Raw genomic sequence first — 15,000 nt, 5'->3', positions numbered from 1 at the left:
TCGCCGCGGCACTAATTTAGACAGGCTTAACCTCTGCGATTTCACCTAAATGACCTCACTATGTCTTTACTGTGGGTTAAATTAGCCAGTCACGTTAACAAGAGCATGGTAAGCAGTGGAATCGGTTATTTACCTCTATATTTCAGCCAAAAAGTAGCCGTTACGTGACATTTCATTTCAATATCTGACCGGATTCGCAAAAACATAGCCATAGAATTTGACTTGTCACTGATAATCTAACTTGCTACAATTCTGTCCTAGAGCTAACTTTCCACGAGGCTTATCGTAGCTCAAATAGCAGCAAATAACTCTCCTGTATGCCTTTTGAGGCCAGGAAGACTAAATTCACCGTCTTTTCGTTGAATCATGAATTGTACAACTTAATTAAGAGTGCTTTTAACATGAAATTGGAGTCTAAATCAACACGAACATACAGATATCAAAACCGCGGCGGAGAGCTAATCTATCGCTTTCTAAAGGCCTGCATCGTCCTAAATGGAGTGAACAAGAGCTTCCTACATCGAGAATCGATTGAACTTCAGACAAACTAGGCCATAGTTAGCAGTAAGCGAACACTCAACATGTTGTCGTCACGTCAATTATCGCCCGGAAGCCACGCAAATAAATTTCTTCCGCGCTAGCGAATCACAGACAGTTCTGATACTTAGCTAAGCCGAGAACGCCTAAAATTGATAAAACAAGGAAATTCTACTCACGATCAGCGCTTGAACTCATGTTCTTCTCTCTCCTCGTGGCCATGTTTTGCTGGCAAATAGCAATGTCCCGGATGTACTTCAATTTAATCGAGCGCGGAATGGCACATCCAGATTTCAACAGATTTTTTTTCTAAGTCTTTAGCTACATCAAAGTTCAAAGCAAATGACGCCAACAGCAGCTAGAAATGTCTAGTCCATTGCACGTCTAAGCCCTAAATTGATGTGGCTAAAGAGTTTTGCTGTCTAAAGCAAGCACAACATTATCGCCACAGGGCAAACGGCCTTCTGTTACGGGACTAAATGTGACCCGTACAGTTTACACATCTCCTCAGGCCCGCCTCACGTACGATAATGGACGACGCTTACTAACAAATCGTTAGACTTGGGCCTTCATTGGACTTAATGATGTCCTCGGGCAGACTTCCTTTAGACAGCAAATACAGAACGCCAATCGGTCGCTCCTTGTCAGAGTCACCGCGCGAACTGAATCCAGACGAGTGTAGCCTGGGCTAAACTTAACGCAAATTGAAAAAGGGGGGGGGGGGTCGATAAGCAATGAAAAAAATACCTAAATAAATGAAACATGCGGCAGGGAGTTTCTACATTTCATGCTAGGTAACATTTACAAGCTGCTGTCATAGCGAAAGCAGAAATGAAAGAAAGAAATGAAAAAAAAAAAAATCAAAAAACACCTGATTCAGTCTTTAACACCGTTTTCATAAATCCAGACATATATATATATATACATATATATATATATATAAGTATAAGTATATATACTATATACATATAAGTATAAGTATATATACTATATACATATAAGTATAAGTATATATACTATATACATATATACATATAGACATAAGTATATATACCATATACTATATACTATATACATATATACATACAAGTATATATACTTATATAACTTCAGAGAAGTTCAGGTCTCACGAGTGATCATCGTTTTATTGCTACAGAACTGTTTCGTATGGTAAAAGGACCACACTCATCAGGCAATTTTAAGGACTGAACTGTTGAAATTGAAAAGCTGGCAGTTAAATACGAAAATTTGAATGGTTGCTATAGTAGATGCGTTACATTCAGGCTATTTAAAACTATTCGAAGAGTTGCTAGGTAACAAAAACATGATTTTAATGGGGATTTTAATGATAAGAATATTCAAAACCATCGGTTAAATAATATAAAAGTTACATAATTACTTATATATATATATATATATATATATATATATATATATATATATATATATATATATATAAAGTTAAGATGCTTCGAGCCAACAGGGATGCCACGCGCCAGAAGGATCCAAAAGGATTCGTAGTCCAAACCTCGAGTAATGAAATTTGTAGGCAATTGTGGAAAACGAGGACGGACAACTTCGAGCGAAAAAAAATATATATACAGTAAAAAATCTAAGAAATCTAAAAAAAGGTTTAAAAATAAACGTTTCGGTCAAAGACCTTCATCAGTTGTGCCTTGGCACTGTAACTGATGAAGGTCTTTGACCGAAACGTTTATTTTTAAACCTTTTTTTAGATTTCTTAGATTTTTTACTGTATATATATTTTTTTTCGCTCGAAGTTGTCCGTCCTCGTTTTCCACAATTGCCTATATATATATATATATATATATATATATACTTATATAAGCTTGCTTATATAAGCCTGTACCTCCGATACACGCAGCCATGGTAAATAGTTTTTAGTTTTTAGTTTTTAACGTTTATCTGAGGAAGGCTGAACAGCCGAAACGTCATATTAAATCAAGTCGGACCAGTAAGAAGTTCACCCCACTGTTCTCATTCAGTATTTGTCTATAAATTCACGCGGTGGTATTGCATCCCTTGGATCCTTCTGCTGGTAGTTCATTGTTTGTGTAAACCTTCATATTCTGCCTAAATATCTATACTTATATATACAACTTATATAACTTATTTAACTTATATAACTTATAAAACTTATATAACTTATACTTATACTTTTATGACTAGCCTATGAACAAACAAGTTATTTCTATCATCAGTATTGACTCGCGCATATGAGCAAGACAGGCAGTAAAAACTGCCAGCTTTTCTCCACATTCCCGCATCCCGTTAGCGCACGTTTTCAGATTATCGATTAGCAAGTTTTCTAGTCTTCTTAAGACTCGGTTTTTTTTTTAACTGAAGCTAAATGAGAAGGTAAATTTCTGTACTCGTCAACTAAAGATCTGAATGAGAAAGCTGTTTTTGACCCTAATTGCCTACCGGGGCATTTACTGTCAGACATGCTGTAGGTCTCCTTAAGGTACTCATTCGCTTGATATTGTCTGTCTGGAATTGTACTACGTCATCAACTACGTAATAGCGACTTAAAGGATAACTACTAAAGAAATCTGTTTAAGTGTTATTCGCATAGCAGCCTGGAAGTAGAGAAACAAGAACAACTTAAGTAGAGGGGAGAGGTAAATTTTTGAGTAGAAAAGAAGACCTTGGACAAGCTTTGGGCAACTGTGAATAAGTAAGCGAACTGTTGCTAACTGTTGTTCTAACCTCAAGTGTATTTCAGTTGTAGTTTTATTACTACATTACAACAGTAAGTATTAAATATCTACATCCATGCATGGTCGTTTTATATACAGACTTAACAGAACTTGACGCTCCCGCAATCGCCATACCTCACTGCTACATAATCAGCTTATGTAATTCTATTCATTCAGTCACTTTTCAGGTATAGTCGTAATGTAGAGTATTTAGTAATTAGTCTGCATTGTCCCGCAAACCCAAATATATGCAAAGACGCTTGTGGAACTTTCTAAGATTTACTTAAGTATAAAAACTTGTTAGTTTAGCTCGACATCCGTTCATTATTAGTGTCTGTGTTCAAGGAATAAATATTTTTTGCCAACCGGAGTAGTTAACACTCACCATAAAGTTTAGAGAAGCGACGAGTTAAATTTACAGCGTTGTAGTATAAACGTGTCAGTAGTTTTCGGACAGCTACCATGGTTCCACAGAGCTTACGCTGGGTATGTTAGCAAAAAATGGACCGTTTCACACACATATAATAGTTCCCTTGATCTTGACTGGCGAATGCTTTCCTTGTCCGAGTTCTCGTATGTTGTATGAAGATTGTCAGTTTTTCTCTCTTTTTTTTTTCTGCGAAAGAGTATGATAAATGTAACACGTCTTGCGCAGAACGCTAAATAGCTATGAAATGGAAGACTAGTGCAAATAGTCTCTGTATGGAGTGTAGTTACTGTTGCATAGAAGCGGCTGAGAAGAATTAAATCAAACTGCTTTTCGAAGATCAAGGTCCTGTACCTTTTGAATCCGCGTCAGTGGAGTGAGAAGAGCGAGCTCGCATTTCTCAAAATACTGCCTCTTACTTTGTTTATGTAAAACCCACGTGCTGAACCGAAGGACTTCACTGTGATTTTCGCATCATTATTGCCTCTATAATTACAGTATATCAATGGCTAATATTCTCTTTGAGACGCGTCTGCAGAGAATCATGGTAGTTTCTTTTCAACATCTTGAACTGGATATTTGTTTTAATTAATACAACTACCATGATTCCCAGTAGGAGGTTGGTCATTATCGGAAGCGGTTAAGGCCACTTACTGCTGCTTATACCCTCGGTCCTTAATTAACAAATCGCTTGTGTTTGAGCTTTATAGAAAAGCTGCCGAAACACCAGTAACAGGCAACATTTATCACTGCCTTTAAAGCCCTGAAGCGCCCGATGGGGCGGGGAAGATTCACAACTGTTCTTGTATTTTTTCCCTGAATGACCGAAAGGAGGACGGTTTGCCTCTGATGCGATATATATATATATATATATATATATATATATATATATATATATATATTGACCATACGAAACAGGTCTGTAGCAATAAAACGATGAATCACTCCTGAAGTCCTGAACTACATTTAATGAATATATATATATATATATATATATATATATATATATATATATACATATATATAAAAGTGAATAAATGTTTGAAAGAAAATTCGCCCTGAGTGGGATTTGAACCCACGTCCCCCCGCATACTAGTCGGGTGTAATATCCACTACACCATCAGGACAACCATGCTGGCAACACGGCAATCGAAGATGTGATTTTACGTGGCATGGAACGTGGTCTCCCGGGAAATTTTCTTTCAAGGTGACAAGGTAGGGGAAGCCTATAACTCCGTTTTGAAATCCAACTAAGGATCAAGTTCATGATACACGACCGAAGTCAACTTAGCGGATGACAATGGAGGATCCACAAGGGATACAGGCTACTTTCAAATTAATATATGCTGTATATGAGAGAACCCCTAACCCTGTACACCCCAAGTAATCATATTTTAAGTTCACTTCGGTCGTGGGGTGTACAGGGTCAGGGGTTCTCTCATATACAGTATATATATATATATATATATATGTCTGAATTTATGAAAACCGTGTTAAAGACTTTGCACCAAAATAGCGGGCATGTTTTTGAAAAAACGGTTAGAAAATGTACATAAATATAGCCATGTCGCACCGAGAGTGCTATCTACCTCGTGTACTCTTAATAGAGTCCATACCATGCCTATACAAGCCTTTAAAGTCGCTGCAAAATGAGTCGAACGAGCCAAACAAAGCTAAATTAGAGCTTAAATTGATCATTTGGTTCGCCGCGGCACTAATTTAGACAGGCTTAACCTCTGCGATTTCACCTAAATGACCTCACTATGTCTTTACTGTGGGTTAAATTAGCCAGTCACGCTAACAAGAGCATGGTAAGCAGTGGAATCGGTTATTTACCTCTATATTTCAGCCAAAAAGTAGCCGTTACGTGACATTTCATTTCAATATCTGACCGGATTCGCAAAAACATAGCCATAGAATTTGACTTGTCACTGATAATCTAACTTGCTACAATTCTGTCCTAGAGCTAGCTTTCCACGAGGCTTATCGTAGCTCAAATAACAGCAAATAACTCTCCTGTATGCCTTTTGAGGCCAGGAAGACTAAATTCACCGTCTTTTCGTTGAATCATGAATTGTACAATTTAATTAAGAGTGCTTTTAACATGAAATTGGAGTCTAAATCAACACGAACGTACAGATATCAAAACCGCGGCGGAGAGCTAATCTATCGCTTTCTAAAGGCCTGCATCGTCCTAAATGGAGTGAACAAGAGCTTCCTACATCGAGAATCGATTGAACTTCAGACAAACTAGGCCATAGTTAGCAGTAAGCGAACACTCAACATGTTGTCGTCACGTCAATTATCGCCCGGAAGCCACGCAAATAAATTTCTTCCGCGCTAGCGAATCACTGACAGTTCTGATACTTAGCTAAGCCGAGAACGCCTAAAATTGATAAAACAAGGAAATTCTACCCACGATCAGCGCTTGAACTCATGTTCTTCTCTCTCCTCGTGGCCATGTTTTGCTGGCAAATAGCAATGTCCCGGATGTACTTCAGTTTTGTCGAGCGCGGAATGGCACATCCAGATTTCAACAGATTTTTTTTCTAAGTCTTTAGCTACATCAAAGTTCAAAGCAAATGACGCCAACAGCAGCTAGAAATGTCCAGTCCATTGCACGTCTAAGCCCTAAATTGATGTGGCGAAAGATTTTTGCTGTCTAAAGCAAGCACAACATTATCGCCACAGGGCAAACGGCCTTCTGTTACGGGACTAAATGTGACCCGTACAGTTTACACATGTCCTCAGGCCCGCCTCAGGTACGATAATGGACGACGCTTACTAGCAAATCGTTAGACTTGGGCCTTCATTGGACTTAATGATGTCCTCGGGCAGACTTCCTTTAGACAGCAAATACAGAACGCTAATCGGTCGCTCCTTGTCAGAGTCACCGCGCGAACTGAATTCAGACGAGTGTAGCCTGGGCTAAACTTAACGCAAATTGAAAAAGGGGGGGGGGGGGGGAGGGTCGAATAATGAAAAAAATACCTAAATAAATGAAACATGCGGCAAGGAGTTCCTACATTTCATGCTAGGTAAGATTTACAAGCTGCTGTCATAGCGAAAGCAGAAAACAAAAACAAAGAAATGAAAAAAAAAAAATCAAAAAAACACCTGATTCAGTCTTTAACACCGTTTTCATAAATCCAGACATATATATATATATATATATATATATATATATATATATATATATATATATATATATATATCTGAATTTATGAAAACCGTGTTAAAGACTTTCCACCAAAATAGGGGGCATGTTTTTGGAAAATCGGTTAGAAAATGTACATAAATATGGCCATGTCGTACCGAGAGTGCTATCTACCCCGTGTACTCTTAACAGAGTCCATACCATGCCTATACAAACCTTTGAAGTCGCTGCAAATGAGTCGAACGAGCCAAACAAAGCTAAATTAGAGCTTACATTGATCATTTGGTTCGCCGCGGCACTAATTTAGACAGGCTTAACCTCTGCGATTTCACCTAAATGACCTCACTATGTCTTTACTGTGGGTTAAATTAGCCAGTCACGCTAACAAGAGCATGGTAAGCAGTGGAATTGGTTATTTACCTCTATATTTCAGCCAAAAAGTAGCCGTTACGTGACATTTCATCTCAGTATCTGACCGGATTCGCAAAAACATAGCCCTAGAATTTGACTTGTCACTGCATGATAATCTAACTTGCTACAATTCTGTCCCAGAGCTAGCTTTCCACGAGGCTTATCGTAGCTCAAATAGCAGCAAATAACTCTCCTGTATGCCTTTTGAGGCCAGGAAGACTAAATTCACCGTCTTTTCGTTGAATCATGAATTGTACAATTTAATTAAGAGTGTTTTTAACATGAAATTGGAGTCTAAATCAACACGAACATACAGATATCAAAACCGCGGCGGAGAGCCAATCTATTGCTTTCTAAAGGCCTGCATCGTCCTAAATGGACTGAACAAGAGCTTTCATGGTGGTCTTTTATAGCTAACACAGAAATGGTGTTTCCTGTAGATCAGGCAGAATATCACTCTTGATATCATTTTAGACCAAATCACCATGTCAACAGCGAAAGCACAAAAAAAAAAGCGATCGCAGCAGCTTGTAAAGGTGAGGAAAACGAGATTCTTGACATGCGTGGAGAACAATCAAACAACCGAAATGGTTTTATCAATATATTTTCATTGCATTTGTTTGAGTCAAACCAATTTAGCGTGAAAACTGAACGATTACATTCGATTACATTAAAACTTTTGTCTTTCCAACACTTTCTTCAATATTTTCGTCCTGTTCAATACATTTCCTTGCATTTTCCGCCCAACAATCTGCACAGTTTTCCTTTTTTGTAGTCAGAAATGTGATCTACAAGGGGAATACCTTTGTAGCTATGAGACCGCGCTCAATATCATCAACATGAGCAATAGCGAAGCGCGCGAGTGACGTCATAACTCACTCAAACTCAGGCAAACAAAGCGGAATGATGGAAGATTTGACGCTTTTTCAAGCCCGTAAGCAAGTGCTCCTAAGACAATTTTTAAAACGAAAATTGGCGCTCATTTTCCACCTATTTCTCTCGGAACACGCTTGTGCTTTCTGACTCTCGCAGGGCCATTAATTTGCATCCTATTTTTAGACTTCGCACGCTTCGTCATTGATCGATAATCTGAAAGAATATGACTATGACGGTTTGCGTTAAATGCACGCGGTGCTACACGCGTGTAGGAGTTATATCACTTTGCTCTCACGATAATTTACCCACACCAACTTCAAGTTAATAAATTTTAAGTATTTGTCCTTAACTCAGCCAAGACAGGGTTCACTGAAAATATAGGCAAACTTCGTAATCCGTACAATTTAAAATTCGTTCGTGAAGGAAACTGATTTAAAAGGCTACATCGTAAACAAGAAAGCAAAACAAACGAAACATACTCCATTCTGTTCCTATCCATTCTCCTGATTCACCTATTTTAATTAGAATGGCGTAGAATGACGGACGCCCAACCAAACCATATTTCTAATGAAAAACAGTTAATTTTCCTCTACGAAACATTGAAGTCAGTTGTCAATCTACTCTGCGAGCAGTTGGTATTGTAAATTAGGTTTCAATTGACAGTTGATGTTTTGAATTCACATTATCAAACTGTCTGGAACATATGGTCCGTCTATTGTTTTAAAACGGTGTTATTTGTCGTTAACATCATCATATTTTAGAACAGCTCTGAATAAAGCATAAATTTCTAACAAATTTCAAATAAATTGATCCAGTATTTTTTTTATGAGCGCTCGTTTAAATTTGCTGCCCGGGAGACTTGTTTTGTTGGTGTCGTTGTAGCTTTTGTTTGATTTTTTTTTTTCCCTTTGTTTTTTCTTATTTTTAGTTCTCCGTGCAAGTGTGTGTGTGTGTGTGTCTGTTTTTCTTTTTTTCTTGTTCTTTTTTTTTTTTTTTTTTCATATTCTTGCCTGGTGGACAGTTGTTATATATTTCAGGTGGTAAGATCATAGAATGTCTGTAGTTTTAGAAACCCAACAGGCACGACTTGAATGTAATTGTCAAGATTGCTTCTCTTTATCATTTTGTCGTTGGCTTTTAATACGTAGTCAGTGTAAGAACAGTAATAAAATTTTAGTACATTAATGGTTGGTATTACATTAGTGGTTGGTTTTTAATACATACTAGTCGCCTGTTAGACGAGTTCAGACTTTAGGGAGCGCATTTTGATCAAGCGAGCGCCCTCTTGTTTGGGTTTGAGAAGAGAAAAGAGCCATAGGGAGTAAGACTGAGATAATGGAACATGGCGGCAAATCCACTCAATCGCTAGCTGAGCTGATATCGATAATTCGCGTTCCCTCGGAAAACGCCTCAATGCATTTTGAAACACGTGGGCCCCTGTAACTGGCACAAAGAAAATGTAGTGTACTTCGTAAAACTGATGTCCCTCTTTACTAAATTACGTTGTTAGAAAATTATCAAACCATAAGCTTGAGGTGGCGAATAATGAAAGTATGATGTTTCCTCTCCACTTTTACTACATCTCACATTAAACCAGTGATTAGCTAAGCTGTCAGGAATTCATTCTTCCTTTTCTCTTTATTAAGCGTAGAAGGCCTCTCGACTGTGTAACATCATCAACAACGTCCAGTCATGCTTCAAACATCTGGCATTGTCATAGCAACGGTACAGTCTATACTCGTCGTGATAAACATCGTTGGAAATTGTCTCGTTTGTGCGATCATAAAGAAACATCGAGACATGAGGTATGTTGAAGCTAAAATAACTAAAATATCATAGCCAGTTTGAAACACTACTACATCTACATCTACATCTACATTTATTAAGGTGATAAAATCGTGGAAGACATCACATCAACTGTACATAAGAACTAAAATAGAATATATATATATATATATATATATATATATATATATATATATATATATATATATATATATAGTTAAGTGTAAGATGAGGCGTCATGAAGCAAACTTCTAACTGTTCCGGCTTTTAATGTGACGTTTCGGCCTTCGGCCTTCTTCAGATTGGAACAATATTTACAAGTTAAAAAATAAAACGTTAAAAATCCTAGTAAGTTTACAGATTTGCATGTATATATATAAGATCAGAAAAATGTAAATATAATTACATAATGCTGTGCAACCTGAAATAATAGATTACATAACAAGCTAATGTCAACTTACAAGAACGCGCCGGGTGATAAGATTACAACAATGTATCTGCGAGCGCCTGAATTACTAAGTGTATAATAGTCAGTCTAATTCTGTATTGTAACAAGCTAATAGCAACTTACAAGAACGCGCAAGTGATGAGATTACAACAATGTATCTGCGAGCGCCTTAATTACTAAGTGTATAAATGTATAATAGTCAGTCTAATTATGTATTGTAACGGACGCGATTTTTGGATCTAAATTCCCGTCTTTTATTAAGACCATGAGGGCTGAGTGTAAATAGCTGGGAGGTCCAATAGGCCTCTCTGGTCAATAACAACTTATCAATATACGCAGCAACCCCCTGGCTAGTAATTTGTTCGATGACGATAAAATTAATTTCGGTAATTTCGTGCCTGGTACAATTAAAATGGACTGCAAGCTCACACGTCTTTTTGTTGGTGAGCATGGATGATTTGTGATTGCGAAAACGTACTTTAAATTCTGTTGTGGTGGAACCTACATACTGCAATTTGCATTTATTGCACGAGGCCAAGTAAACAACGTTTTTGGAAGAGCAAGACAATTTTTGCTTTATCTTGTAGACTCGGCCTGTGGAAAAGCTTTTCAATTTGGAATCTTGGATTAAAAAATTTTTGCAAAGATCACAACGAGTACAACATTTGAAGCACCCTCCCATTTCGTTCTCTGCCTGGTTTGCCCCGTTGTCGCCACGAAATTTAGATGGTGCTAAAATATCTTTGAGATTTTTGGTACGGCGATATGCTGGCAAAATCGATTTAGATGGAAAAATTTCAAGTAATTCGGGCGACGATCTCAGAAGATGAGCATGTTTCTTGATAACTCTCTGAATATCAGGCAGGATAGGATTGTAGTCAAGAACTAACGGGAAAACTCTCTTGACAGGCTTGGCTTTTTTCTTAAGCAATTCTGATCTCTCAATACTAAGCGCTTTGTCGAATTGTTTGTCTACTAAAGCTGCATTATAGCCCTGGGACTTAAGATACCCTTTGTATTCAGCACACCTCTTGTTAAGAAAATCATCAGAGGAACAATTACGTCTAATTCGTAGAGCAACCCCATAGGGAATAGCCCTTTTACAATGTGCCGGATGAGAGCTTGAAAAAGTAAATAAAGGTGACTATCTGTAGGTTTAGCATAAATATCTGTCTTAATAAAACCTTCCTGGAGGTGCAAAGTGAGATCCAAGACATTGAGGGTATGCTCCGAATAAACCAGCTCAAACTTGATGGTGGGATAAAGAGAATTGATGTATTCAGTAAACTCTAACAATTTAGGTAAACCATGTGGCCAAATATCGAAAACATCATCTCTATAACGCCACCATAACATGGGTTTCACGGCACCTTCAGATTTAGCTTTCTCATCAATCAAACCCATTGCCAAGTCGGCATAACTACAAGCGTTTTTGGGCCCCATGGCTGTACCGTGTTTTTGCACAAAATTTTTTCCAGAAAATTGACAATTGTTGGTCTGGACAGAAAACACGGTACAGTCATGGGGCCCAAAAACGCTTGTAGTTATGCCGACTTGGCAATGGGTTTGATTGATGAGAAAGCTAAATCTGAAGGTGCCGTGAAACCCATGTTATGGTGGCGTTATAGAGATGATGTTTTCGATATTTGGCCACATGGTTTACCTAAATTGTTAGAGTTTACTGAATACATCAATTCTCTTTATCCCACCATCAAGTTTGAGCTGGTTTATTCGGAGCATACCCTCAATGTCTTGGATCTCACTTTGCACCTCCAGGAAGGTTTTATTAAGACAGATATTTATGCTAAACCTACAGATAGTCACCTTTATTTACTTTTTCAAGCTCTCATCCGGCACATTGTAAAAGGGCTATTCCCTATGGGGTGCTCTACGAATTAGACGTAATTGTTCCTCTGATGATTTTCTTAACAAGAGGTGTGCTGAATACAAAGGGTATCTTAAGTCCCAGGGCTATAATGCAGCTTTAGTAGACAAACAATTCGACAAAGCGCTTAGTATTGAGAGATCAGAATTGCTTAAGAAAAAAGCCAAGCCTGTCAAGAGAGTTTTCCCGTTAGTTCTTGACTACAATCCTATCCTGCCTGATATTCAGAGAGTTATCAAGAAACATGCTCATCTTCTGAGATCGTCGCCCGAATTACTTGAAATTTTTCCATCTAAATCGATTTTGCCAGCATATCGCCGTACCAAAAATCTCAAAGATATTTTAGCACCATCTAAATTTCGTGGCGACAACGGGGCAAACCAGGCAGAGAACGAAATGGGAGGGTGCTTCAAATGTTGTACTCGTTGTGATCTTTGCAAAAATTTTTTAATCCAAGATTCCAAATTGAAAAGCTTTTCCACAGGCCGAGTCTACAAGATAAAGCAAAAATTGTCTTGCTCTTCCAAAAACGTTGTTTACTTGGCCTCGTGCAATAAATGCAAATTGCAGTATGTAGGTTCCACCACAACAGAATTTAAAGTACGTTTTCGCAATCACAAATCATCCATGCTCACCAACAAAAAGACGTGTGAGCTTGCAGTCCATTTTAATTGTACCAGGCACGAAATTACCGAAATTAATTTTATCGTCATCGAACAAATTACTAGCCAGGGGGTTGCTGCGTATATTGATAAGTTGTTATTGACCAGAGAGGCCTATTGGACCTCCCAGCTATTTACACTCAGCCCTCATGGTCTTAATAAAAGACGGGAATTTAGATCCAAAAATCGCGTCCGTTACAATACATAATTAGACTGACTATTATACATTTATACACTTAGTAATTAAGGCGCTCGCAGATACATTGTTGTAATCTCATCACTTGCGCGTTCTTGTAAGTTGCTATTAGCTTGTTACAATACAGAATTAGACTGACTATTATACACTTAGTAATTCAGGCGCTCGCAGATACATTGTTGTAATCTTATCACCCGGCGCGTTCTTGTAAGTTGACATTAGCTTGTTATGTAATCTATTATTTCAGGTTGCACAGCATTATGTAATTATATTTACATTTTTCTGATCTTATATATATACATGCAAATCTGTAAACTTACTAGGATTTTTAACGTTTTATTTTTTAACTTGTAAATATTGTTCCAATCTGAAGAAGGCCGAAGGCCGAAACGTCACATTAAAAGCCGGAACAGTTAGAAGTTTGCTTCATGACGCCTCATCTTACACTTAACTAAAATTCACATTGAAGCACGGTATCTTTTGATCCTTCTACTGGAAGTCACCGTTTGGAAAACCATATTATTCTGCCTATATATATATATATATATATATATATATATATATATATATATATATATATGCATAATTTAGGTAAAAGTAAATGTGTCCAAATAACACGATAAATAAATAGTAATTCCTAGGTACAATTTACTTTACTTATTTCCCATACTTCCCTAAATTTAATTTAAAATCAGATAATGACTTGCAGTTTACTAAGTCGGCGGGCAGTGAGTTCCACTCTGTTATTGATCTAAGAAAAAAAGAAAACTTAAAAACGTCCTTAGATACTTTTGGCATCCTATATTTAAAAGTATGGCTGTTACGTGTTCTTTTTTCACTGTTTGGTATTAAGTGTTCTTCTGTATATGTCTACTATGTCTACTACTGAAGGCTTACACAACAACTCTATATGACAATGAAATAGAAACTGGTTAGCTTGAGATTTACATCGCCTGATGTGAACATGGAAGAACGTTTAAGAGAACTATAAAGAAATCCAACTTAGGCAACTCAACTGTTTTAAATTATGAACTTTTTTAACTTAATAACATAACAGCGAATTCCAGAATGTTTAAAATTAGGTTTTCCTTAAGACGAAAGTCCATTGCAGCAGTTAAACTCCAAGCAATATTTCTAATGCCCACAGCTCTTCTATGTACGCACATGTAGATAATGTCACCATGCTCATATCTTGTTCAGCCATTCTTCTGAAGCTATGCAAGAGAGGATAAAGAGTAAGAGAGAAAGTCCTTGATAAAGGCCTTATTCTTAAGGTAATCCCTCTCAAGTTACTTTAAGACATGGAACCTAATTCTGATTAATTTCGCTACGCGTGTAACATGGAAGTTTTCATGGAGGATGAAAAGTAATGTGAAGCTGCTTGCGCCGTCCAGATGAGGGGAGTGCCTTTCTCTAGTCCCTCCTGAGGTTCCCGAAGCCTGACGTCGTCTAAAAATAATTTAAGAGGGATTACCGTTGTGATAAGGTCTATTAGAAGAACTAACTATCTTACCCTTCGTGCTCTCTTGATTTATGATATTCCACAGGACTCCCATCAACTATTTACTTGTGAACCTGGCTGTAGCGGATGCCTTGTATGCGACCTTTGTTACACCACAGACTTTCTTCAAGATCATTCCCACCCACCCAGGGGGAACAATTGGTACTGTTTTATGCAAATTAGTGACGGGTGGATACCTCGCATGGACTGCTGGAACCTCCTCGGTGATCTCTTTGGTTGCAATTGCCGCTGAACGATATTTTGCGGCAATCTATCCTGTTGGTAACGTTGGCAAGCTTACCAAGCGTAAACTGAAGGTGCGTCACTGACAAAGTTTAATTATTCAGTAGTAGTATATACCAAACCAGTGGATAACTTTTTTCACGTATTCTGAT

The 15,000-nt window shown here is 37.6% G+C and overlaps 1 protein-coding gene across 1 annotated transcript in view; it reads left to right on the top strand.

Moving 5' to 3' along the window:
* The first annotated feature begins 14,214 nt into the window (after window positions 1–14,214).
* Window positions 14,215–15,000, top strand: part of LOC145467489 (pyroglutamylated RF-amide peptide receptor-like) — an 11,521-nt gene continuing 10,735 nt past the window's right edge. Inside the window, exon 1 of the mRNA XM_081451045.1 lies at window positions 14,215–14,922. Coding sequence (XP_081307171.1) covers window positions 14,638–14,922 — 285 coding nt within the window. The 5' untranslated portion in view covers window positions 14,215–14,637. The remainder of the gene's footprint in view (window positions 14,923–15,000) is intronic.

This window comes from Orbicella franksi, chromosome 14 (assembly GCF_964199315.1).
Source record: "Orbicella franksi chromosome 14, jaOrbFran1.1, whole genome shotgun sequence".
In the NCBI taxonomy this organism is placed as follows: Eukaryota; Metazoa; Cnidaria; class Anthozoa; order Scleractinia; family Merulinidae; genus Orbicella; species Orbicella franksi.
This window is presented reverse-complemented; position numbering and strand designations above follow the sequence as displayed.